The sequence below is a fragment of the Gymnogyps californianus genome, chromosome 9 (assembly GCF_018139145.2).
Source record: "Gymnogyps californianus isolate 813 chromosome 9, ASM1813914v2, whole genome shotgun sequence".
NCBI classification, from domain to species: Eukaryota; Metazoa; Chordata; class Aves; order Accipitriformes; family Cathartidae; genus Gymnogyps; species Gymnogyps californianus.
Genome location: NC_059479.1, coordinates 11,489,838 through 11,515,232, shown reverse-complemented (window position 1 = coordinate 11,515,232; position 25,395 = coordinate 11,489,838). Strand labels below are relative to the sequence as shown.

The 25,395-nt window shown below is 40.6% G+C and overlaps 1 protein-coding gene across 1 annotated transcript in view; it reads right to left on the bottom strand.

Moving 5' to 3' along the window:
* The window catches only part of TAF1 (TATA-box binding protein associated factor 1), a 34,804-nt gene that overhangs the window by 513 nt on the left and 8,896 nt on the right, over positions 1-25,395 (bottom strand). The window contains 29 exon segments of the mRNA XM_050901511.1: positions 448-588; positions 880-982; positions 1,781-1,784; positions 2,306-2,418; positions 6,497-6,613; positions 6,696-6,763; positions 7,283-7,367; positions 7,443-7,535; positions 8,682-8,804; positions 9,196-9,263; positions 10,665-10,842; positions 11,547-11,645; positions 12,447-12,555; positions 12,801-13,012; positions 13,170-13,335; positions 13,625-13,826; positions 15,180-15,370; positions 16,086-16,261; positions 16,441-16,560; positions 16,722-16,871; positions 17,273-17,353; positions 18,491-18,621; positions 19,393-19,534; positions 20,358-20,558; positions 21,970-22,074; positions 22,159-22,332; positions 22,436-22,609; positions 23,465-23,572; positions 23,688-23,815. Of these exon segments, the coding sequence (XP_050757468.1) occupies positions 448-588; positions 880-982; positions 1,781-1,784; positions 2,306-2,418; positions 6,497-6,613; positions 6,696-6,763; positions 7,283-7,367; positions 7,443-7,535; positions 8,682-8,804; positions 9,196-9,263; positions 10,665-10,842; positions 11,547-11,645; positions 12,447-12,555; positions 12,801-13,012; positions 13,170-13,335; positions 13,625-13,826; positions 15,180-15,370; positions 16,086-16,261; positions 16,441-16,560; positions 16,722-16,871; positions 17,273-17,353; positions 18,491-18,621; positions 19,393-19,534; positions 20,358-20,558; positions 21,970-22,074; positions 22,159-22,332; positions 22,436-22,609; positions 23,465-23,572; positions 23,688-23,815 (3,762 nt within the window).

The following is a 25,395-nucleotide window of genomic DNA, read 5'->3' as shown; positions in this document are numbered from 1 at the left end:
GGCAACAATCTGAAGAACCTCCAGACCCCTCTTCCAGTTCTTGATAACATTGACCACACTGTTTCATATCAAAATAAATGTTGTGCTTTAGTAAACTGCCCGTTCCTGGCTCTGCACACCACATCATAGTCCCAGTCTTTTCAGAACCATTTGCAGTTTCACTTTATGAAATACAATCGACCATATCTTGTCTTAACTCTGCTTTCTTTTGTGTCCATACTTACAGCACTCCTATTCCACTTTGGTTTCAGTTCCATTTATGTTCATCCAGTTTTCTCATCTTGCCCTTTGGTCTCTCTTCCTTTTTGACTACCAGCACCTGGCCTACATATCACAATTATGCTCTATGCTCTCTACTGCATGTTTTTGTGATGGAAGAATGAGAAGATTAGCTGGGTTTGTGAACAACCAGTTCCTATTCAACCTTTTATAAAAAAGGACACCTACATGAGAAAGGATTATCTCCCTCTTCATCACTCCCATCATCATCATCCTCTCCATCCGACATGAGCAAATCTTCATAGAGGACACTGGCCTGGGGCTGCTGGGCTGATCCTTCTTCTTCATCAGCAAGGTCACCATCTGCATCTTCAACTTCCTAGGTCACACAGAACAGGGACAGTGAAGACCAAACAACATATAAACTAAGGCTGCCATTTCTAGCATATGCCTATTATTTATCACACTGTTCATTCTGAAGTATTCACTCATTTCATAATGCTAGCATTTTAAAACTACATTTAAGAGTCTAGCTATTGCTATGAATACTGCTGTCTTTCAGGGTGGCAGACACAGCAGACAACCCTTATACTATGGAGACTTCTACCACAAGTATGCAAGTCAACACGTAGACTATGGCTGGGATTTCTGTAAATATACTCACTGGGGCTGGAGTCTTAGGTTTCCCATCATCATCCTCATCAAACCCTTCAATATCTACGTCAGAGTCTTCCTCGCCCAGCCTACCTCGCCCCTGGCGCATCTGAATGGGGAACACAAATAGCAATACCATTGAGGAAGGCACTACTGGACATAAACCAAAGGGTATGACTGACATCTGGACCACAATGACGGGTGCGGGAGTACAGGGCGGGAAAAGACAGAAAGAAAAATATATGTATATCACTCTCAGAGCAAGGATCCTTTCTCTCTTTATTCCAAGATCAGAGAGCACACAGTCTCCACACACTTTTATCCTGATGTGCTCATCCTTGAAAAGGGAATCTCCAGCCTTGCAGCACCGGAGTTCTTTGTTTACCTAGCTATTTCTGGAAAATACCACTAGATCTTAAAAAGTGCTTATTTTCACAAACTATTTTAAAAGCAGACAGCAGTTTCCAACAAATCTTCTCGTGCCCTTCTCTCTCCTGTTGTTCCCTCAGTCACCATGAGTCCAAGGTAGAGAGGACATGCAGATTCTATCCCAAAGACTATAAACTGAAAGTCTATAGAAAGCTTGAAGACTTCCAAATCTAGAAGGCATTCTCAAAGCTACAAACAGCCACAGTACTAGATGGAACTATTCATATTCAATCTCTGTTTGTCTGGGTTGCTCAGAACAGCTCTCACTAGTCTTTCTGGTACCACTTTCAGTCTCGTGGCCCTCCTCACCTTCTCCTCCTCCTGGTAATTTATTTTCATGGTCATATTACTACATCTCCTTCTACTATTCCCTCTCCTCCAACAATTTTTTTTGTTGTTTAATACAGAATAAAGACTAAGAAAAAATATTCTGTGGTTACTGTAACAAGTTAATTTATAATGATTTAATACCTTTAACCTGTCTGCTTTTTTTTTCTTTTACAACTGTAACGCATCTATGGTGGCAACCATCTCTTCCTACATGTTTGTATAGCTTCTAATCGTCACTGGATGCAACCATAATAATCTAATTATCATCTTCCAAATCTGTAGAATATACTTCACCATTTCCCTATTCAGAATCAACAAGGGATTGCATATTAGCCCTTTGTAGCATGAGTCACCAGGTCTCTACTCCCAGAAGCAGCGAAGCAAACAAATAATCTGCCCTCAGGCAGATTCTTTTGCAGCTTTTGACTCTCTATTCTTTCTTTTGCACTGTCTCAATTCCCAGTGCTCTTTAAATTTTTCCTTTTCCCTCAGAGCAGTCAAAATGAAGGAAATTGCATAACTTTTGAAATGGATTCCCTTCTCTGCTTGGGAAACCTGCTGATCTTTGTGACTTGTTTCCTACAAAGTAATTGCCTCCTTTCGGTAATTTGCTTATACAACCCAAGTCTCCAACCACATGAAAAAAATTGAGGATTCTGACCGAGTTCCTCACTTCTCTGGGGTAGTGATGGGAGTGTCCACAGCAGACAAACTGCTCTCATCTTGATAGACTGAAGCATCATGTGACATACTAAGGGAAGTGTTGCTATCATACAAATCAGGTGGCTAAAGTGTATGTGGAAACAGGAGACATAACATTCTCAGGCACTGAACTGAGACTATGTCATGGTTTAACCCAGTAACTAAGCAGTACACAGCCGCTCACTCACTCCCCCCGCGTCGGGATAGGGGAGAGACTTGGAAGGGTAAAAGTGAGAAAACTTGTGGGTTGAGATAAAGACAGTTTAATAGGTAAAGCAAAAGCCGTGCACGCAAGCAAAGCAAAAAAAGGAATTCTTTCACCACTTTCCATCAGCAGGCAGGTGTTCAGCCATCTCCACGAAAGCATCCATCACACGTAATCCATCCATCTCCATCACACATAACAGTTACTCGGGAAGACAAAACGCCACCACTCTGAACGTCCCCCCCTTCCTTCTTCTTCCCCCAGCTTTCTGTGCTGAGCATGATGTCCTATGGTATGGAATATCCCTTTGGGCAGTTGGGGTCAGCTGTCCCTGCTGTGTCCCCTCCCAACTTCTTGTGCACCCCCAGCCTCCTCGCTGGTGGGGTGGGGTGAGAAGCAGAAAAGGCCTTGACTCTGTATAAGCACTGCTCAGCAGTAACTAAAACATCTCTGTATTATCAACACTGTTTTCAGCACAAATCCAAAACATAGCCCCATACCAGCTACTATGAAGAAAATTAACTCTATCCCAGCCAAAACCAGCACAGACTAGAACAGCATCTTGAGAGGCAATACTGGGATTTCAGGACTACATACAAAATGCATTTTTTTGGCACAGTGTTTATATTATTAAACACTGTTTAATCAAAATAAGCTATTTATTCTTAAAGAACAAACATGGTAAAATGCAACGGCTCACCACCTCAGGTTTGAAGTTTGCCAGATAGCAGCTTTTAAAATAGCAGTCAGTACTTCTATGCAGTGCAATCCTAGAGGGGCCAAAATCGTAAATGGACTCCAAAAGGATTAGATAGATTTAATAGAGAATAGCCCTCTCTGCAGCTCATAAAAACAATGGTCCAGGTGCAACACCAGTTTAAGATGCCTGAACAGCCAATTACCAGAAGCAGAGAGCCTTCTCACACTGTGAGACAGTGAACTGTGAGAAGGACCGCTGTATGTTTGCATCCACTTACTTTTGGTCCCTGCCAGACACAGAATACTTGATTACATCAACCTTTGGTTTGACTCAGCATGGCCCTTTTAATTTCCATTCCTACAATGGAAATGGTGTTGCAACCACAAATGCTGCTATCAGAACTGGAAAAAGTCTATCACATATGAAATAGCAAAGCTTCAACTTTCAATCAATTCTCTGTAAATCACTGTCTCAGGAGTCCCTAAAGCTGACAAAAGTGTTCTAAAAGCTAATCTGTGGTTTGCGTGCCATTTGACCTCTGAAGAGTTAATGAGGAAATACAGATTAGGATTTTGATAAAATGCCATTATAATACACAGTTTGTATATCATGACAATCCTGAAAGTGTTAAGACCAGCAGCAATACCATTTAAACTAGGCAAAACAGGCTTCCTAAGAATTTAAACAGACATGTAAACCTGTCCTGGTTTTGGCTGGGATAGAGTTAATTTTCTTCTTAGTAGCTGGTACAGTGTGTTTTGGATTTAGTATGAGAATAATGTTGATAACATACTGATGTTTTAGTTGTTGCTAACTAGCGCTTATCCTAAGTTAAGGACTTTTCAGTTTTCCATGCTCTGCCAGCAAGCAGGTGTACAAGAAGCTGGGAGGAAACCTAGCCTGGACAGCTGACCCAAAATAGCCAAAGGGATATTCCATACCATAGAACATCATGCTCAGTATATAAACTGGGGGGAGTTGGCCGGGAGGGGCGGATCGCTTCTCAGACATCAGTCAGCGGGTGGTGAGCAACTGCATTGTGCATCACTGGGTTTTTTTCTTGGGTTTTATTTCTTTTTTTTTCCTTCTTTTTTGTTATATTCCTTTTCATTACTATTATTATTATATTTTTAATCATTATTATTGTTAGTATTTTATTTTATTTTACTTTAGTTATTAAACTGCTCTTATTTCAACCCCCAAGTTTTACTTTTTTCCCCCCAATTCTCCTCCCCATCCCACTGGGAGCAGGGAGCAGCTGCATGGTGCTTAGTTGCTGGCTGAGGTGAAACCACGACAAAACCACAGACAGCTCTCTACTTGCTGTATTTGCTTTTTATATCCTGGAGTCCAGCTCCTGAAGACACATACGGGGAGCTAAACATTAGTCATCACAACTGCATTTGAAATAAAGGGAACTAAAGCCAAGCAACCATCACCAGACCTGCCATCTGTGACAAGTTTGGGAGTGTGGGAAGCGGGAGTGTACCTCCAGCCAAGAAGCAGAGGGAAAGGGTGGCCTTCAGATGACAAATTCAAGGGAGGAGCTCAGGAAGCTCTCTCCTTTAGCAAGCACAGAGAAGAAGCAGACAACTAATAGCCAGTTCACTGCTCAGGCCTCTTTTCCTCTCTCCTGATCACCAACTTGGAAAAAAAATTGGAATAGGTAATAACTGCTCTTGGGAAGGAAACCATCAGATAGAGAGAAGAATTACATTTTTGTCTCTCATTCTCTGAGGTATTGAGATCATCCTTGATTCCAACTAATCTTCCTTGAAATGTGTCAATAGATAGTTTCAACAACTAATCACCAAAGACTCCCTTGTAGCCTGACACTCCCACTGCCAGGAAGGTCTTTTTCCGTGATACTCAGTTTCAGTACTCCCACCCTGTTGAATTCAGTCATCATTCCTAGCAAGTTCTTTCTAGCTTCCTAAAATGCTACATTTTGGGGGGGTTTTTTGTGGACAGAGATGGATGGGGAGTGTTAAATATTACCCCCAAACTGTAGACTGCTGTCCTGGCTCCAGCCATATAATCTTTGTATACTTATTGCCTAAACAAATTTTAAACGCATTTTTCTCTTAAAAGTAATCTTACGAGATCTTAAATTGTTCCTGACCTTCAAGCCCCTCTTTTCTGCTCTGACTTGACTAAAATTAAATGCAACTTCCCAGATGTAATCACACCAGACTTGCACAGAATAGAAAAATTACTGGTCTACAATTGGGATGAACAACTGCAAAGAAAGCTTTGCTCTGTCTTCCTACACTGGGTATACAACATTTGAATTTTGATCATTCAGTTATTAGCAGAGAGATCTTTCCTAAGATGATGAACTTCAATAGTTTTTCCAAATAAACAAAAGGCACATCTCAGACACTAGGATGACATTCCCTGAATTGTTACCTAATTTCTCAGGAAACTTCCAAAGGCAGTTTTATTTTTCAGGAATGAACTTGTGATTCCTGGTGAAAGTTATTTACTGATGTTTTTAAAAACAACCAAACAGCCTGAGGCAAGAAGCAGCATTAGGAAAAAAAAAAAAAAAATCTAAATAGCTTAAAAAACTTTGCCAAACTGCAAACACTGAAAAAGCAGTCTGTCATACAATCTCCAATATAAATTATGCTTCCAACTTGGTCTATAATATATACAAAATAACTGACACACACAATTGTCTGCTATAAAATAATGAAGAGTAAAAAAATGTTATTTTCATTAGAACCAAAATAAAGAAATGTAAAGAATCCCACCAAAGAATGCAGAGGAGTTGTACTTCGCTGACCATACTAGGCAGTTTCTTTGCTCATAGCAATAAGCCTCTTCAACAATACCCCCACCAAACAGCGCTCTGGCTTCTTCTCAGCACTACAGTATTGATGTTTTTTCCTCATGTTCTCCTTACCTTTTCACTGCTTGCCTTCTGAGGGTTTCTAACTGCTACACTCGCACAGTCTTTGAATTTCCAACCAACATTTGTACCTGACTGTACAAAGCTCATCTTGAGACCAGTTTTGCAAGCTGCTTGGGAAATTACCTTCTTTGTCTTATGTATCTCACTCTCTGAAGCATCATAACTGCTTCTCATATTTATCCTTAAAAAATAGCTGTTCGCACACCATCCAACAAGATACTCTACTAAAAGACAAACTGCAGACAGATGGAGAACAGTAAACAAAGAGGCACCTCTAGATCAAACATCCAGGAGATTGAAACTAAAAGAAAGGAAGTGAAAACTTTGCTTGGTCACTTGCCTGTGGAGTGTAGGGACCAGGGGTCATAGGATCAAGACTTTCCAGATCTGCCTCCTCTAGTGCTGCTTCCTTAGCAGTAGAGATGTCTCTCTCAAGTTGAGTCAGGTGCTCATCATACTAAGAACAAAAGAAGCTTGCTAAGGTTGCAGCACAGAAAATTCAAACATACAAAAATATTACAGTGGAGTTGTCCACATACCTCAGCTAAAGTTTGATAACAGATGTTTACAATCTCCTGGGCTGTTTTTGTGTACTGACTGTCTGGTCCTGTAGTAAGAAACAAATCTCTTTATGCATTCTGACATTTGCTCAGTTCCAGCTGCTGAGACAGAAAGACTGGGTTTGGTTACGTAGCTCTCATGACACAGGTCCCTAAATCCCAACACCTTCTGATCTAAGGAGAAACATAAAGCAGGGTTCACATTCAGCTAACAAAGAGCAACCAGTTTGTTCCAGCATAAAAAATACGATTTAGGAGATAGGAAGGTTGTACCCTGTCAATCTCAAGGAAATTCCCAGAAACAAATCACTGAAGCAGAGATGTGTACTGAACAAGTAGAAAATCCTCCCCCAATGTAACTGCCCCATTCTGCAGAAAATGGTAAATAAAGCACCACGTGACAGTGAAAACATCACTGTTTAAGCATCTCTCTTCTCAGCAGGAAAGGAAAGCAACAATCAAGCTCAGGATTCACAGCTTCAGGCTTTGACAGCACTGCAGAACAGGTGCCCACATGTATTCGTTTAAGTACAGAAGGCAGCTGAAGCCTTATTTTCACCACCTACCATTGTACTTAATGCTGTTGGCAAGGATGAGGTTAACATCATCCAGGAAAGTCTCTCTGTTCTGGTATTTGTGTTTGGAGATATTCTGGAAGAGATTGTCACCCAGTAAGTAATCAAGTCTAAACATCTCTCAAGTGGCTGCTCAGTTCAAGCTACACACCTTGCGGATAGTCTCCAGATCCATTGGATTAGCAATCACCTTGTAGTAATCAGGAACAAACTTTTTGTTAACTGGATGATGAAATGGCCAAGACTGAAGGAAAGAAAACAGACAAGTTTAGAAAGCTTCTGTGTAGAATTTTTTACAGTTTGAGCTACAAATTTAATAAAGCAAGTCTCCAGAACCGAGCAACACTCAAAATGTATGGAAATTATTTATTACAAGGCATCTTGAATCCAATCATCTAGCTTCAGGAGGGACACAGAAAAAAATCTACCAGTCAGACTGGATTTTTAACTAGGCCTGTTGATACCTGTTTGACAGTAGGAACATTTAATACAAAATAATAATCATACAAAGGACTTTTCTATTTCATATCACTGTTTCCTCCACAACATAACTGCAGCGTCCAGCAAGAATGCTCATTGCTTGTACAATAAACAAAGAATATAAACCTAGGTCTGATCTCACAACAGGGGCTATGTATACCAATTTAGCAGTTCATCATGGTGTGACGGCATAGAAAAACTCTAAAATCTGTTTCTAAACATCAGAAATGAGAACTTGGTGACAACAGAGAATGGAACCAAGAAAGTTTTAAAGAGGACAGGCATTAAGCCCTCTCTCATTCAGTCTAACCACTACAGACTCTTGTTCTTTATTCCATTCAGACACAATACACATTATAGATGAGTGACACTGAAGTCCTTATCTGTGCAGTTTTATCCAGTAAGCTTAAGGGTCTGGGGTTTTTTTTTAATACTAATGAACTAGTACAAAACTGGGTAAACCTGATCAATTAGAAATCAGCTTGTGTTTCGTTTGCACTTGAAAACTGTACCTTTGCAGAGTGCTTCGAGATCTACCAAAGCAAGTGCTATAAGCAGCAGGAGAAGAGTATGTTTTATAATGACCATGCTTAATGAAAATCAGTGACTTCATCCTAATGGGAGGCTGACACAGGCACTATCCAGGAGTGAGAGCAGCAGGAAAAAAAACTGGAACCCAGCCTTCACTTCTGGACCTTTGCTCCAGTGAAGGGCGTGAGTACAGGTATGTCTGTGCCAGTCAGAAAATCACAGGCCAGCTCTCTGACAGAGCTTTTGGTTTTTTTCTCTTTTGGTTTTTGTTTTTGTTTGGTTTTTTTTGCAGTGCACTACCACAATGAAAATATACAGCCACAGGACTATAATCAGCACATTTTGCACATCACACACACACTCTACTCAAGCTACATACATCTGGAACTGCCATCATCTTTTGAGTGACAATGTTATCCAAAATGAAGGAAAAGGCCACTTGATCATCATCATCCAGGAGGGGATTAATTGCTTTTTCTAATCGAGCCAGTTTATCTTCCTTCTGCAATAAAAGTAAGGAACATCAGTGGCTGACCCTAGATTAATAACTGTTAATATCAGGATACTCTGTCCCAAAGAGACTCCTATTCACCTTTTTATGAAGACACTTGTAAGTAAGGGGGGATAATAGCCTAGATATAAGCCTACATACAAGATAAAGTAACTAGAGTAACAAACGAGCACCTGTTTTTTGAGAAAGACTCCCATGTGAACTGTTTAAAATTGTAAAAATTCAAATATACCCCGGGGTGGGGGGAGGAGTTCCCTTATTCTTCTACTCTCCTTAAAGCTCTGTGTTTTGCCTACTCATGTCCTCTATCCTCAAACTCCTCAACCACCCCTGACCATCCCTCCCCTCTCCACTCTAATCACAACTCATTCACAAGACTTGCCTCTTTTAGCTTTTCATCACACAGGTCCAGCATGGACTGAGATATCTGTGTCAGTGAGTGCTTTGGCCCTGCAAACACACAGCAAGTACAGTGAGATACTCCAGCCTGATTAAAAAGGCCAATTACGTCACAATATGACTTAATCTTTACTCCTAAAGCATCACTGATTATATTTCTAGGACAGTTGGGAGTATATCCTCAAGTATATTCTCAATACACACAATTACTAAAGTTTAGTATGGATTTTATATGAGAAAAGGTTATTTGTAACAAATATTCACACTTCTGGTATACATTCCGTTAAAGTTTGGAAACCCTATGGGAAAGCAGCTGTGCCTGAGGAAGACTGGCCTCTAAGCCCTCCACCTTTGCCAAACTTTCAAAGCATAAGTCACGAAATTTCTGTTTCCTTCACTAAATCCAGTCAGTGAAGCAGAGCTGCTAACGAATGCTAATGGACATTTAACAAATATTCAGAAAACCACCACTTACATAATTTCACGATTCCTCAGATGTGGAAACAAGTATTTGCAACAGAACTATGAAAAAAATCTCATTTATGCAGATAAAACAGGGACTTAGCTGTCAAAATAACAAAGGAAGCAATACAGGCACAAAACTAGTGCTGTCAGTGTCACCCCGAATGCTGCACAGCCCAGAGAGACTCAATGCAGCTGGGAGGTTTTTTTGTCTGTCGAATGAATACTTTTTGGACAAAGACCTTTCTATCAACGGTCAGAATACAGCTGACCTACAGTCGCTCAATGAATCAGCACTTTTCCCCAGCAGATGCATGCTCTACTACAGAATCTATACTTTTCTTTTTTTTTTAAACTAGCTTTCTGACCTTCCCAAATGAGGAAAAATTTCTTGCAACTAAGAACCAAAATATGCAAAATCATTACAGTAAACTCTACTCAAAGCTGCATGCTCCAAGGCAATGGCTTCAAAAGGTGTGAACTATTCCTGTTTGTATTGAAAGATTCATTCACTAAAGCATAATACTGAGAAAATACGTTCACAAGTATCTCCCCACCGATCCATGTCTGAAAGCAAAAAGGAAGGACACTCATAATGTAGTCCACTGAAAACAATGTTTTGCTTAGCTTTACCCTATATGAAGGGGATATGCAGGACTTTGCTTCAGTGCAGTTTGACTTAATACATGCACCAGTGCCTTCCAGTCATTGATAGGTCCATAATTGAACTTCAGTGACTACATCACAGTCATCATTTAGTTATTGTTAAATGCTAGGGTCCACTTCTTTCTTATTTATGAATTAGCTCATTAACATTAATATAGTCTTTCAGGTATATCTGGAAAAACATATGTTTATTGTTGCCATGTGACAGTGAATTTATTCTGCTTTTCCGTTGTTTTCGTTATTTCTAAAAGTAAAAGATCCACACCTCATACATGTACAATGTATTAGCAGAAACACAGTTTCCCTGTGTTGTTAATAGCCTACCATTGTATGTCGCACTGTTCTTAACAATTAATTCCAGATGTTCTCTGAACTCTTCTCGGGATGGGTACTGCCGCTTACGAACATTTTCACGCAGGGTTTGTAAATCCATGGGCCGAGTAATAATCTTATAATAATCTTTGACAACTTTTGGATTTACAGGTGTATGAAAGGGGTATGTCTAAGGATGAAAAGAAAAAAATGAGTGCTTATTAACACAGTACTAGCTAATCTCAGTTTAACCTTCACAGTTGAATAGACACTAACATATAAAACCTTTACACAATCAGTTCCTCAACTGCACCAGGCAAAGTACAATAAGCTCAGCCCCACAGTGGCTATCACTTTCTTCTACAAAATGTTCTTTAATACCATTATGAGAAGAAAAATCTCACAAGGAAGTCTCAGATGGTATTTTTGGTTATGCAGCACAAAAGTCAAGAAACTGAACTTTAAATTCTCATTTCAACTCAAATCTTCCATTTAATCTTTTGATTTTGCAAGTTTCTGGTAAAATCTGGTCAGAAACAGTGAAGTACACAATTTTCTCCAGTGCCACATATGCAAAAGTATTCCACATTGCTGCATCGAGTGTTATGCATCTTTTTCTGATTTGGGGGGGATATCACATCCCAGGCTTTGAATATGTATCCATACAGAATTATTCAACATTATTTTCTGATATGGACGTTTTCATCTCAAAAAGATTCTGAGCGGAGATAACTTACGAAATAATGCACACCAACTGTGTGCAGGGCAGCGGGGAAAGGGGTAGCACACCACTCATCTGAGAAAAGCCTAGCCTAATTTTGGTGTGTACAACACATAACCTACTTCAACCTATTGCTTACGACACGGGGTTTTGGTCTCATAGCTTAAACTTACATTAGGAAGATCCCTTATGTCATTTATGATGCCCTCCAAGATGGATGACAGCGTCACCATGGGATCTGTTCGCCGTCGGTGGATAGATTTATGAGGACGCTAAAGAAATCAGAGGCAGAAAAATTAAGGCAGTTCCAGGATGCAAAATATTTACCCACAGAAACCCTAGGCAATTTAGTTTATTAATTTACTGGGCAGGTATCTGTGTTTGTTGTGGTTTAACCCCAGCCGACAACTAAGTACCACGCAGCTGCTCGCTCACTCCCCACCCCACCCCTGGGATGGGGGAGAGAATCAGGAAAAAAAAAAAACCCAACTCGTGAGCTGAGATAAAGACAGTTTAATAGGACAGAAAGGAATGAAAAACAATGATAATGATAATAATAATATGACAATAGTAATACTAAAAGAATTAAACTATACAAAGCAAGTGGTGCACAGTGCAATTGCTCACCACTCATTGACCGATGCCCAGTTAGTTCCCGAGCCGTGATCCGCCCCTCCCAGCCAACTCCCCCAGTTTATATACTGGGCATGATGTCATATGATATGGAATATTCCTTTGGCCAGTTTGGGTCAGCTGTCCTGGCTGGGTCCCCTCCCAGCTTCTTGTGCCCCTCCAGCCTTCTTGCTGGCTGGGCATGAGAAGCTGAAAAATCCTTGACTTAGTATAAACACTACTTAGCAACAACTAAAAACATCAGTGTGTTATCAACATTCTTTTCCTACTAAATCCAAAACACAGCACTATACCAGCTACTAGGAAGAAAATTAACTCTGTCCTAGCTGAAACCAGGACAGCGTTGCATGCAGAGGATGCACAGAGTAGTAAAGAAACTGGCCAGTTGGTACAAACAGAAACAGAGATGCTGCAATCAGCTCAGTAACACCTTCACTCACATTCAGATAATCACAGTGAACGGTTGTCCCTACTCGCCGCTTCTTCTTTGGAGGAAGCTGCTGTTTAGGAAACTTCAGGACGAGTGATTTCCTGCGAACCTCATCCGCACTAGGTAAAAACAAAAAAGTGTAATACTTTCTCCAGCCTTCTTGTGAATCAAGCCCATTTGTCCCCCAGTACTGGCTCTGGTCCCGTCTGCCATAATACCAAATACACAATCAAAATACTGTAGTAATAGTCTATGCAATGCCCTGTCACTTTATTCCTGTGATTAATATACATATGAGTATTCTGCACCAAGCTCTAAATTGTTTTTTCTTACTACCCATCGGTATCTCTGCTTCTTCCCTTACCTCTCAATCAGTTGTTTTCCCAGGACAATTTTTGTTCCTTCTACTTTGATGAGTTCTTCATTATCATTGTGAATGACTGTTTTTTCCAGCTCTTCCTCCTGCTCCTCTGTCATTGCAACAGGATTAGAAGGTGGGGCATTTGTTTGGTAGTAAAGAGGGCAGAACTTATTAGTCCTCATATGGCCAATTGCACCACATGCTCCACATTTTAGCTGCAAAAATATAAGAAAGATGACAGATCAGAATTCATACATAGGCTCCTAGTTTAGAGGCAAAGTATCATTAAAATATCCTAGTCAGACCTTTAGTACATCACTAGAACAGAAAACTGCTCCAACACCCAAGACCTGTTAGCATGGATATGCTTACTTTCAAGTCTGGACGCTCTTTTATTTTCTTGGGCTTCTTTTCTGGAGGGCCCTTGAGTTTCTCTTTTTCTTGGTTCCGTTTTAACCGCCTTAATTGTTCCTGGATCCTGCGCCGCTCCTTCCGCATTTCCTCACGGTGCTGTTCGTCAAATAGAGCAAACTTTCGTCTGGGGGGGGGGGGGGGGGAAGGAGGGAGCAAAAAAGGACCACCAAAACAAAACACACAAGGTTTTCATCTGAGTTGATGATTTACCAGGTACTCTTGTGCCAGGTCAATCACTGCACAAAATTCATAATACCCTCCAAATGGACAGCCATTAAATCTCTCTCTCTCTACACAATTACAGTGCTGGGCTTCTACACTCAATTCTACGTTTCTTCATACTGCCAATAGAATGAAATAGTCTACAGGCAAAGTTAAAAAGAAAAAAAAAGAAAAAGTCATATAGGTCTTACATGAACTCTTCATCCTTGGTAGTCCGTATTCGGCAGTAGGCATCAATAACAGCAGGTTTCCGAACTGTCTCGCACCTCACATATTCCTTCCCATCCTCATCTCTAAACGTGCGATAGATTTTGAGGCGGCGGCCAGTGGCAGAGGAATTAAGGCTGGTTACAGAGGCAGTGTCATCATCTTTGTGAGAGTTTGCTGAGGCTCCTGAAGCTGATGCTACAAGAGAGTGTTTTGTTTACTTTTAATTTTTTTCACACTGTAGAAACATCATCATTTAAATACAGCAGATAGTTTGGGCTTAAAAACTTCCAAGACACAAATTCAGGAAAACCTAAGCAACAGAAGTCTTTCCCTTTCTTGTTCATGTTCTCTTATCATGACATACATCAATCTGAAACAAAGGTAAACTACTGAATTATCCACATGGATTATGAAGCCAGAAGGAACAGCTACAGTCAACAAGGACACGCAGGTGCCTAAGTGCAACCTGTAAGGCAACTGCAACATGGCCCTGCAGATTGCTTAATAGTTACAGTGGGTTTGATCACAGGTATGAAGATCTGGCAGAAACTGAAGGTCAACAATTATCCAGTTCTCCAGCTAGTGTTACAACCAGTGAGCTAGCCTTGTCTCAAGTGACCACAGAATCTTTCCAGCACCATCCATAATTTTGGTTGAGAGATTTTGTTCAAAATAACACTGGATATCTTTTCATAAGGCAACAATCATCACCAAATCTTCCACATATCCCTGACTAAATTATTCCAGTAATTATTTAATTAGTGATTTATTCCCAATCTGGGTTTCCAACAGCAACAATAATGTTGACCCAGATGCAGCAGAGCTCAACTTTGCTCATACACATGCCACAAGTAACAGCGGTTATGAGCACCGTCACACAGACAGAAGTTCATTCACAGGTCAAACACTTTTACATCCCAGTTAGGAACATGTCAAGTTCTCTGTTGGAATGCACCTAAATAAACACATGTCCAGGAGATCCAAATCTGGCAGCTACGCAATTACCTCCCAAACACACTGCTACAGCACACAGTATAACAGACACTGCTATCAGCCTACACATTGTGCCTGTTTCACATACGTAGCTGTGTTTACACACAAGATCCAATTAGAGTACCATAAGCTGGTTACAGGAACTATTTGTGAACACATCTTGAGAAAACTACTCAAAAACAACATCCCCCTCACCCCCCCCCCCAAAAAAAGGAAAACTTAAGCAGCAAGCAGCAGTGAATATCTAAAGAAATACCAGATTAAGTTTATAGTTCAAAATAAGCAAAGCTATGGGGCAAAGAAAACACTTTAAATGCATTTTCAGCCAGTAACTGCTCAGGAGAAGGAAGAAGCCCAAGATAAGCATGTCTATACCTTCTCCCTGTAAGGAATCCACACTCTCCTCTGAGAGGCCAGATCAGCACACTTTGCAGTCTGACACAAAGTTCTGCATCCCTTCCCAGGCACATCCTAGTAGTTGCGGTTACTTACACAGCCCCTTTTTGTCTCTCCTGTCCTTTTTGCCCCTGTCTTTGTCATTGCCACTGTCTTCTCCCAGGAGCATCCTTTGCAATTCCTTTCGTTCCTGCTCTTCTCTTTCCCGAGAGAGCTGAGAACTAGTTTTCTTGTTCTGTAACATATTCTCAATATTCTTTCCCATCTCTTCAAAGTCACTGTCTTCAGCTGAGCTGCTATCTGTGTCTGTTGACAGGATCTCAGTGGATTCCAGAACCCTGAAACAGGAAGCACCTTGAAAGTCAGTTAGTCCCCCCCACCAAAAAAATCAGCCTGTTACCTTCCCAGAAATACAAAGGTAAAAATGACGCAAAGGTTTGAAAACTGATGTTGCAAATCACTACTACAAGAATAAGCATAATATATTCCCTTCTCAGTCCTCCTGTAATCCCCATGTCCAAAAGATCAATTATTCCAAGCCAATCTTCTCCAACAAGTTGATCTCTTCATCATCAACAGTCCTATACTCCCTCCCCACTCTCAGGTGTTGGGCCAGAACAAGGAATAATGCATGAATTCTTCTGGCAGTTCTTAAGAATAGGACATAGAATTGGTAGCTGCTACCCAAGAGAGAGATGGCAAACTGCTGTTAACAAAACAAACAAACAAACAAACAAAAAAGAAAGAAAGGAAATAGGGTGGTGAACTACTGATCTGTGGACCAGTGGAACATCTCATGCCATTATACCTGGCAGACTATGCAACTCATTCTACCTTTCCAAAAGGTCTATGACAGCAAGACACTAAGGCTAACCCATAAGTTTCTATTAACAGCCAAAGCCCTCTTTCTCAGTGCTGTATTTTGTGGGCCCAACCAGCTGAATCAACATCTATACTACTACATATCAGTGAGCCCCAGGTGTACACAGTTCTGGACTTTTAAGGTGGGGACAGGGTGGGGTTCAAGGCTGTAAACATCAGATAAGAACTTACTTATTTTGTAAATCAAAGATGCGCTGACACTCTTCTTTGTATCTCTCCTGATGTTCTGCTACAGAAAACCGAGACCCACGTGCAAATTTGCTCATAGGACCTTCCCCTGAACGAGCCTGCTCTGTAGACATCGTACGTACCACATCAATCACTTCCCACCGGGACAGCTTCTTTATCTAGAAAGAGGAAGACAGACTAGAAAAGGCTTTAGAGACATACAACTGAGGTAGCTGATTGTGGATTTCAACTCCTTTCCACACAAAGTCAGAGTAGAAACGTATACATCCCTTCCACCATCACCTGCTGAACCTGTTAGTGAAGAGAACTCTGTAACCTGCTCCAGGTTCATGCTCACCTCCTCTTCAGGCACTCCAAATTTACGCAGAAGCTGTTTGGCATTTTTGAGAGAAAGTCGGCGCAGATCAGCATCTGTCCCAGTCACTGTCTTTTTCACTGGCTGAGGTTCTTTATCATCCTGTTCAGAGGAAGACGCAGCCTATTAATGTCATCAAATAACAGTCTTTCCTAGGCTTATCTTCTGATATTTTCTCTTCCTGATGCCCCATATTTACTCCATTTCTCCCACATGACTTTCCAGTTATTGCTCCTTGTCCAACCCAACCTTGGGAACTATACCTTCTGCTGAGTTGGTTTGTTTGGAATCTTCACGTAAGAAAATCCTTCACCACAACCGGTAGGATCTGCTACACCAGTCACTTCTAGGAGGCACTTGCCCTTCATAGCAGCAATGAAGGCTCGTGTGGTGTTCCACGGAGCTGTGCGCACCTGCCAGCAAGAAGCAAAACATGCCCTCACAATCCTGCTACCATTGAGGAGAATTCCAAGCTTTTTATTTTGGATTCTTCCAATCATACTGAGAACTTTTCAATTGACATAATGAGGGTGAATTCCACTTCTTGATCCTTCAGCTGCCCTGATAAAACCTCTATGAAGAACCAAAGTGGTAGATAACTCACAAAAGGTATTTAAGGCAAAAAGCCTAGTCCCAAAAGGACCTGGCAAGAAGGATCCCCAAACACAGGTATAAGCTTGACAGCAGAGTTCCCAGGAAAGTCACAAGAACATTTGATCTACCAAATCCTACTTTAAATATAAAGACCTCGTTTCTGTCCTGCCATGCAGATTTAAATATTGGCATGAATGCTCATGCATCACTCTGACAGTACCTCATCATCAATCTTCATTTGGAAATCCTCTTCGTTCTCCTCTTCTGGTGCAAAGAAGGATTTCTCCCCGTAACCTGCATCCTGCAGAGAAATATTAGGAAAAAATGAGAACCTAAAGTCTTAAAAAAGTTACTGGAGAGAGAACTAGAAGTGTATTATGAATCTCCTGTGGAGACTTGTCATGCTGAACAAGCACACTTGCACAGACAGTTGTTTCCAGATTCATTGTGACCCACAGTATCACAGATGTCAAGCTGCCCAGTATTTTGACAAACTCCATAATTAAATACTGCACTCGACTTCAATAAAAATAACCAGTTGTCCTGGTTTCAGGTGGGATAGAGTTAATTTTCTTCCTAGTAGCTGGTATAGTGTTATGTTTTGGATTTAGTATGAAAATAATGTGGACAACACACTGATGTTTTCAGTTGTTGCTAAGTAGTGTTTATACTAAGTCAAGGATTTTTCAGCTTCTCATGCCCAGCCAGCAAGAAGGCTGGAGGGGCACAAGAAGTTGGGAGGGGACACCGCCAGGACAGCTGACCCAAACTGGCCAAAGGAATATTCCATATCATATGACATCACGCCCAGTATATAAACAGGGGGGAGTTGGCCAGGAGGGGCAGACTGCTGCTCAGGAACTAACTGGGCATCAGTCGGCGAGTGGTGAGCAACTGCATTGTGCATCACTCGTTTTGTTTATTCTAATTATTTTATTACTGTCATTTTTTTATTATTATCATTATTATTTTCTTCCTTTCTGTCCTATTAAACTGTCTTTATCTCAACTCACAAGTTTTATTTTTTTTCCGATTCTCTCCCCCATCCCACTGGGTGGGGGGAGTGAGCAAGCGGCTGCGTGATGCTTAGTTGCTGGCTGGGGTTAAACCACGACACCACTCTCTCTCACAGCCACATACTGGTTACTTTCTGCTGTAGAGCTCCACGTAGAAACATAAGACCTTTCTCATACCTTCCCTTTGCTACCTTTAAGCTAACTCAGTATCTAAATAATAGGTGGTAAGAATATAACGTCTCTCTCTAAGAACTTAACTCCCTCTTTACGCAACAGAAAACTTAGCAAGTTGCCCAGTGGTCAGGGGCCTAATTTGCCTACTTTATAGCAAAATTAGCTTTAGGCAGAAGGCGTTACCTAGCCTCACCCTTCACAGAACTACTTGTCAGTAACTTGCCTTATAGCCTACAAAGAGCGTTTACCTTCAGTCGCTGCTCAGCCGCAATCATGCTGTAATAAGCACAGCACTGTTCTGGGGATACCATTGCTCTGATCTCTTCCTCTGTCGGCAATCTGAAATCTGGCTTTAAAACCCACCAATTTGAGTCCATCCCTGAAAAATGCACAGATCAAACACTGAGTAGTTTCCCACAAATGCTGGATGCCATCATAATCCTAACTGTATTTCAAGATTCGGTACCCTACTGCAATACTGGCAAAAGAAGCAAGTATGACAAATCCATGACACTTAGACCACTAAAAGCGATAGGTTTTTTCGCTCTGCATTTGTCTAAATCAACACCCCCAACTCAGCACCTGTTGTATCAGCAAACTCTCATACATTCATGCTCATTCAATGTATAAACTACATTCCAAAAGCATTTAATCCACCTTTCACTTCCTCACCTCAAACTACTTTTCCCCGTGGCTAGCCTAAAAAGCTTTGTATTACCACCTGTTTATCATTCCGCACATACAAAAATCAGAACTCAGGCTCTCAGAGCACTATTAGACTCATGAAGATGGGACAAGTTTCTACTGGCATGTATTTGCTTGCAAAACACAACACAGCCATACACAGAGGGAAGGGAACGTGTATAAGTTGGTGTCATACATTGTTACTTTATAAGTAAATCAGTGCCCAAAGGGTTTTTAAAAAAATGTCTAAATTGTAGTCATTTCTCACCATCAAGCACACTTGTGCCAAAAGAAAGTGCACATTTATAAAAATTGGAACAAAAAGCCCTATCAGATTACATTTCAGTTCTTCAAATAGATGTTTTCAAAAATGGTTTATCAGGAGGAGATGTTGCCTCCTTCTGCTCTGTTTGGAACTCCAAGAGCAGCAAAGAATGGCTGACCGCCACACAAAATCTTTAAATACCTGTGCGTTTGAAATCAGCACAAAGTTTTAGCCTCTTTCGGATGCTACTCTCCGAGTGTGAAGGAAAGGCCTTCTTGATATCCTCCATGCGAATTCTCCGAGGACGGTCTCTGCTTTTCCAGAAGAGGCGATAAATAAAAACCTACAAAATAAGACTCATTTGTGATGTCTGAAGAAAGAATACAACAAACCTGCAAAGACAGTATAGACAATGCTGTTTCTAGTGACTGCTTCAGACTTCCTACTTAAAACTCATTGTTTCTTATAAATTTACTTAGTAAAGTTTTCCAAGCCACATGTCTGCTTCAGGTTCAGCTACTTTTGAGAATGAAATGTGGAAAAAATATTTGTCTTGAAATTTTGTATTATCACATTAGGAATGTTAATGCTTTGGTACAGAAACTTGAACTCTGGGAACGGCAGGGATTTTCCTGCTCTGCAAATACCTCTTGAGTTATAATTTTGAATTAAACTGACAGTTAATTACTAGAAATTTTCTCCAAAATCTAAATTTGGGGATATTTATTTGAATGGTCACTGACAGTCCCAAAGCTTAACTGCCTCAAGATCTAGGAAATCAACAAAGACCTAAGAAGCATCTCTAATTCTGTGCTATGTAATAGGACTGCATAAGATCCCTTGATTGCCTCTTAGTAAAACCCATGTAACTATTATTTTATACAGCATAACCACTTCAAAGTTCATTCTAATTTCTTCAGTTTCCTACACTTTTATATAATCTTATAACCTTTTATTTTGACTAACAAAAAGCCTCTATCATATACTTATCAGACAGGATGCAAGTAAACAGAAGAAGCAAAACAAACAAACAAAAAAAACCCAAAAGGGAGACATAGCAGGGCAATGAGCTTCTGAAATCAAGGTTGTCCACATGAGGCCCATGCCTATGCCATGGGCTTTCTCCAAAGACCCCTCAGATCCCCAAACTATCTCTTATCACATACCTGCAGAAAATCTCTGATATGGGTGTTAGCTCGTTTAGAGTTGGGACCAGGTACTTCATAAAGTGGACACTCCTGACCAACTACAAAAATATCCACTAATTCTCGAACATAATAGCCTTGTCGTGTCCGGATAATCAGGAAATCTGTTTCAGGCATCTTATGTAAATAGATAGGGGCCCGGAAAAGGTTGTTTTCAAATGCCTAATAAGAGAAACAAATCGAAGTTTGAAAGTCAGGTTTTGATCAAAGTTTCTGTAACTCAATCTACAAAAAAGATCTTAAAAAAAAACAAAACAAAAACCCCAGTCATTCCAATGGTATACCATCATTTATATCACAATATATGTAGATGTGCAGTCAGAACATTCCTTGCTTATGCAGAGAATAACCAAGGATGAAGCACAAAGGCATAAGAAAACCTAGAATAAATGCAAAAAGAGTTTAAAGGGCTCTTTGGACTGACCTTTAAGGAGGTACTTTAAAAAGGGACAGAAAGAACACATATGCAGAAGAACACTACAACCACGGAAACCAGCCCAGGACACACGCACAGTCTGGGAATGGGAGAAGGCAACAGAAGCAAGGACTGAAGACTTTGCTCAGGAAAGGAGGTTGTAAGAACCTAACCAGAAAAGCAGAGAGCAGTAGAGTTCAGCATTCAAAGATAAGAAAGTTTAAACTAGCACCAAGAAGGCACTAGACTAAGTGGAACTGGAAAGACCATCCTCTCCTATAAAGGGTTTTCTCCACCCGTAGGGCTTCTACTAGCCTTACCCACTGCTACTCTCCCACACTACCCTCATCCACATTGCAAAGCTTTCCCTGAGATGGCCCTGTCCTCACTTCAAGCCTTCCAGAAGTCCTGTTTTATCCATGATGAAGTCCTCTTAGGCTTGAACAATTAGCATTGTCAGTTCTGTGATGAATCTCTACTATCAACCTTCATCTTACTTTTTTCCTGTGGTACAACATGGACAGAATTATTGCTGCAGCAAGAGCAGCTAGCATTAACTGAAATCAATTTATTTTCACATTTATCATGGATTTTGTAGCCAGGTGGTCCTTACAACATTCTTAATTCCTCTCCCCACCTCAACTGTATGTATTTCAACAACAGAGAAAGGCTCATAAAAGCAGAAGTCTACACACCTGACTAGTAACTGGCATCCAACAGACAACTAGCAGTGCAATTCTCAGAAAGTATACATAAGGTTTTGCTCACACATCCTGGACCATGATAAATCCATGTTTTCTGTCCCCTCCAACACCTGTTTACTGAGCTCCCCAACATTCAAGCAGCTTTGGCCTTCCACTCAGTCCTCTATAACAGTATTTCTAATGTCATTACAAAGCAAAGCAGCAAAGATTCACTTCCTACAATTCCTATCATTCCGACAACAATTTTAAAAAACATACAACAGAGAGGTATTTTTTAAAAAAAGCCAAGAACTGAATTACTATCAGTAAACAAAGAGACTTAAAACTGAAAATGAACCAGAATCTGTTTTTTTGGAAGTTGAGCATTATTTGTGATTCAATAAACAGGGTATGAAACATTCTGCCTATTAGTCCACGTTCAACTTTTCTGTTGTCTTATGCTTGCTTTTCTCACCTGCAGTAACTGGCCTGGATGCAGAGAACCCAGGAACGGAGAAGTGTGACAATAAACAGTCTCTCCATATTTACAGTCTGGAGCTCCTGGATCTTTGCCAGGTTTCTGCAACGTGCAATGAAGGTGCAGTTAGCACTCAGTGAGAGGCAGAAGAAAATCACTGTCCAACAGCAAAACCTGCATACTCACCCTTTTGTAGTAATTTTTAATCTTTGTTGCCATGCCAACCTGCATCATTAAAGGGGCATTTTCCTCACTGTATTCAGCAAGGATGAGATCTCCATCCTTGCCAGTTAGGTCCTGTGGTGTGCGCATGAAGAACATTTCACCCCCACCAGAAGCCTGACGCTCCTGCTCTCTCATCTGTGCCAGTGAAAAGACAGTGTCAGGAAAACAGCACAAGTAACAGATCTGCTGTGCAAATGGAGCCACAGCAGACACCAGATACAGAGAAAAATAACTGTACCTTGGCTTTCTTTTTTATGTGCTTCAGCAGAGGTTGCACAGCATGGGGCCCTGGTTGGGACAAGGCACCAAAAGAGTATTTCTTCAGGGGAGGCCGATGAAATTGTCGGAGTTTCATAGGACCCATATGGGTGGGAAAGAATGGCTGCCGAAGTTCCACTGCTGGGATAGAGTGCTAACACAGGAACAAAACGTGTTAAGAATGACACGTATCATCTCAAAACCAAGATCATCCTGCTATCCTGCTAACCCTTATATAACAGAACCTAGTAATATTTTTAGGTCTGCTGGCAGTAATACTAGTGCATTGAAATTCACTTGTTATCATACATGTTGCCTTTTGACAGAAAGTACTTAGGTCCATATATAGATCTTTCCTTTCTGTACAGAGACGACTTTAATTTTACTATTTCAAATGGTACCCAGTGAGAGGATTTTTTTATTAACTAGGAGCATGCAAAGCCGTTACCCCTATCAGTGGGAGAGAAGTGCATTTGGAATGACATACATTTTTGCCATTACAGAAAAGGCTAGAATCAGATGAGGTTTTAGAAGAGGTCACTGAATACCACAATGAAGGAGGAAAAACACATCACCTCTTCACCTCGGGCTACTGAGCAGTAGTTCAAATTCATCATTATCTAAATTATTTTTATAATATCCAGATTAAAACACACACTCATAGCAGAAGTACAGCCTCACCTCTTGACTATCTGAACCACTTTCCCCCCTCCCACTACTGTTTCAGAAAGAGTCCTACAGAGACACCAAAGAAAAGCACGGCAAGTATGATACAGCAAGATCTAGCACCTAAACCTCAGTTTGATGGGGCAATCAAGAAAAGTTAGTTCAAACTCCTTTCTAATCGTTTTAATTAAATAACATGAAAAAGCTCTCTCATGGACACTTAACTGACCTGCTGTAATCTAAATTGTTTTTCTACAAATCCTAAATCTTACTCTCAGCTAGAAACCTCCTACCAAGACACTCTATCTATCTCTCACTCTATAGCCAACACTACTGTGACTACCTGAATGATGTTGCCTCCAAAGGTTCCTCGAAGTCCCTGCTGTTTGGGGTAGTAAAACTCATCATTGGAGAGGTTCCAGGGATCCTTCACCTCTGGCTGTGACATGTTCTAATTCAATTTTAAACACAGAGAGAGAGGTGTCAAAAACAAACAAACAAACAAACAAAAAAATCACTCCTTCCACGTCATTCCCAACCTGCAAGGTGCTAAAGCTTATGCCAACCTGCTGTGGTTCTTCCTTGATGACACCCGTTTTTCCCAACAGGATTCGACTCTTCTTTAGAGAAGATTCTTTCTTGTTCTCCTTGGATGGAGAGTTCAAAGTCATTTCTTCCTTTTCATCAGGAATTTCTAAAAACACAAGCAATCACACTGTAGGGCACTTGTCCTAGGGTTCCCTTTTCAGCACCGCAACCTCCTACCGAGCTGTAGCTTGGTCCAGACATTTTAGCCTTTTTGTGCAGTTTCTGGGGTGACTGTCCTCCTTCTACACTCCTCCCCCTTTCCCTCCATACAGGTTAATATGAAACCAGCTCAAAAAAACCAGAAAAGCTCCATGCTTAAATCTCTACCTTACCTTCTTCAGCAGTGAGTAGATTTCAGTGGGAGGAGGGTAATTGTGGGGATTGCTTGAGGTATCCACTGCTCAACACAAAATTTACTAATAATCTAATTGATGAAAGTACAAGAAATAGCATCTGTTCTGCCAAAGCTATTCTAAAGAGTTGAGAGTCAAGGCAACAGGAGTGCCCATACTGTTTCCCAACTACATGTATTAATAAACCTTTTCTTCCCCACACATATACACAAGAAAGTGAGTCTGAATCCAAAGATAATATGGACCTGAACCCAAAAGGGATTCCTGAAAAATTCCAGGAAAGGAGTATGAATTTTAAAAGTTAGCAATTTGTGAAGCATGGATTCTCCAAGTAAGATTCTTAGATGAGAAGCAGGGCCTAGTGACATGGGCTTAGTAAACTTCACACACAGATCTCATGTCACCATATATAAAATAAAAATGGGTTCACCTTTGTCACTATTTATACAAACATCTGCAATTTTGTGGTGTAGTTCAGACTTGGAAAGAAAATATTGCAAGTCTGTTTGTCTTTACTTTAACCAAGCTCAAAGTAAGAGTGATTTTCAAGGTTGCTGGCTAATATCAAAACATTTCAATCAATACATATAGACATTCTTAGAACTGACCCACTTTCCTGAGGAAGGAAATGCAATCCAGGCCATATAAAAGTGTAGCAAGATATGCCTATCCTTAAATTACATAACGCTGCCTGAAGATTACCAACACACAGATCTAAGAGAAAGTGGTGATTTTAGTGGTCCAAATAAGAAAAGAATCTCTCCAGCCTGTAGCAATAGAAGCAGGGAGTACATTCAAATCAGACTCCAGGAATACTAAGTAAGTTTGTAGCAGCAACAAAAATGCTGACAGGTGTTACGCAAAGTCATTGCTCCCACGTGCCATTACTGTAGCCTGAAAGAGCCTTAAGGAATCTGCTTCTTCAGGCTTTGAATACAACCCATGCTGAGAATAGCATGCGATACTTTGTGGTTTACCACTCTACCTTCCCTCTTCATACCAACATACATGCAAGTAAAATTAAGACAGTCGTTTCTAAAACACACCAAGAATCAGATTAATTATGTTAAATTTAAGTTTCAGGGCAGTAATTTTTACTCTGCTGTTACTGCTTTTAACTTGGGAGCTGAAAGTATATACCGCACCATTAGAGTTATTAGCGTTGCCGCCTTCTGCTTAGGCCTTTGATTACTTGCAAATTATCTTCAAAAGCCAGAACAAAGAAAGGCCATAAGTATTGCCCAAGTCCATTTATTTCCATTACAGTGTGACTATAAATCCTTGCTTCCATTTCCACTTGTCTTTTCCCATTTGGGTCAAATTTCTGGATGCC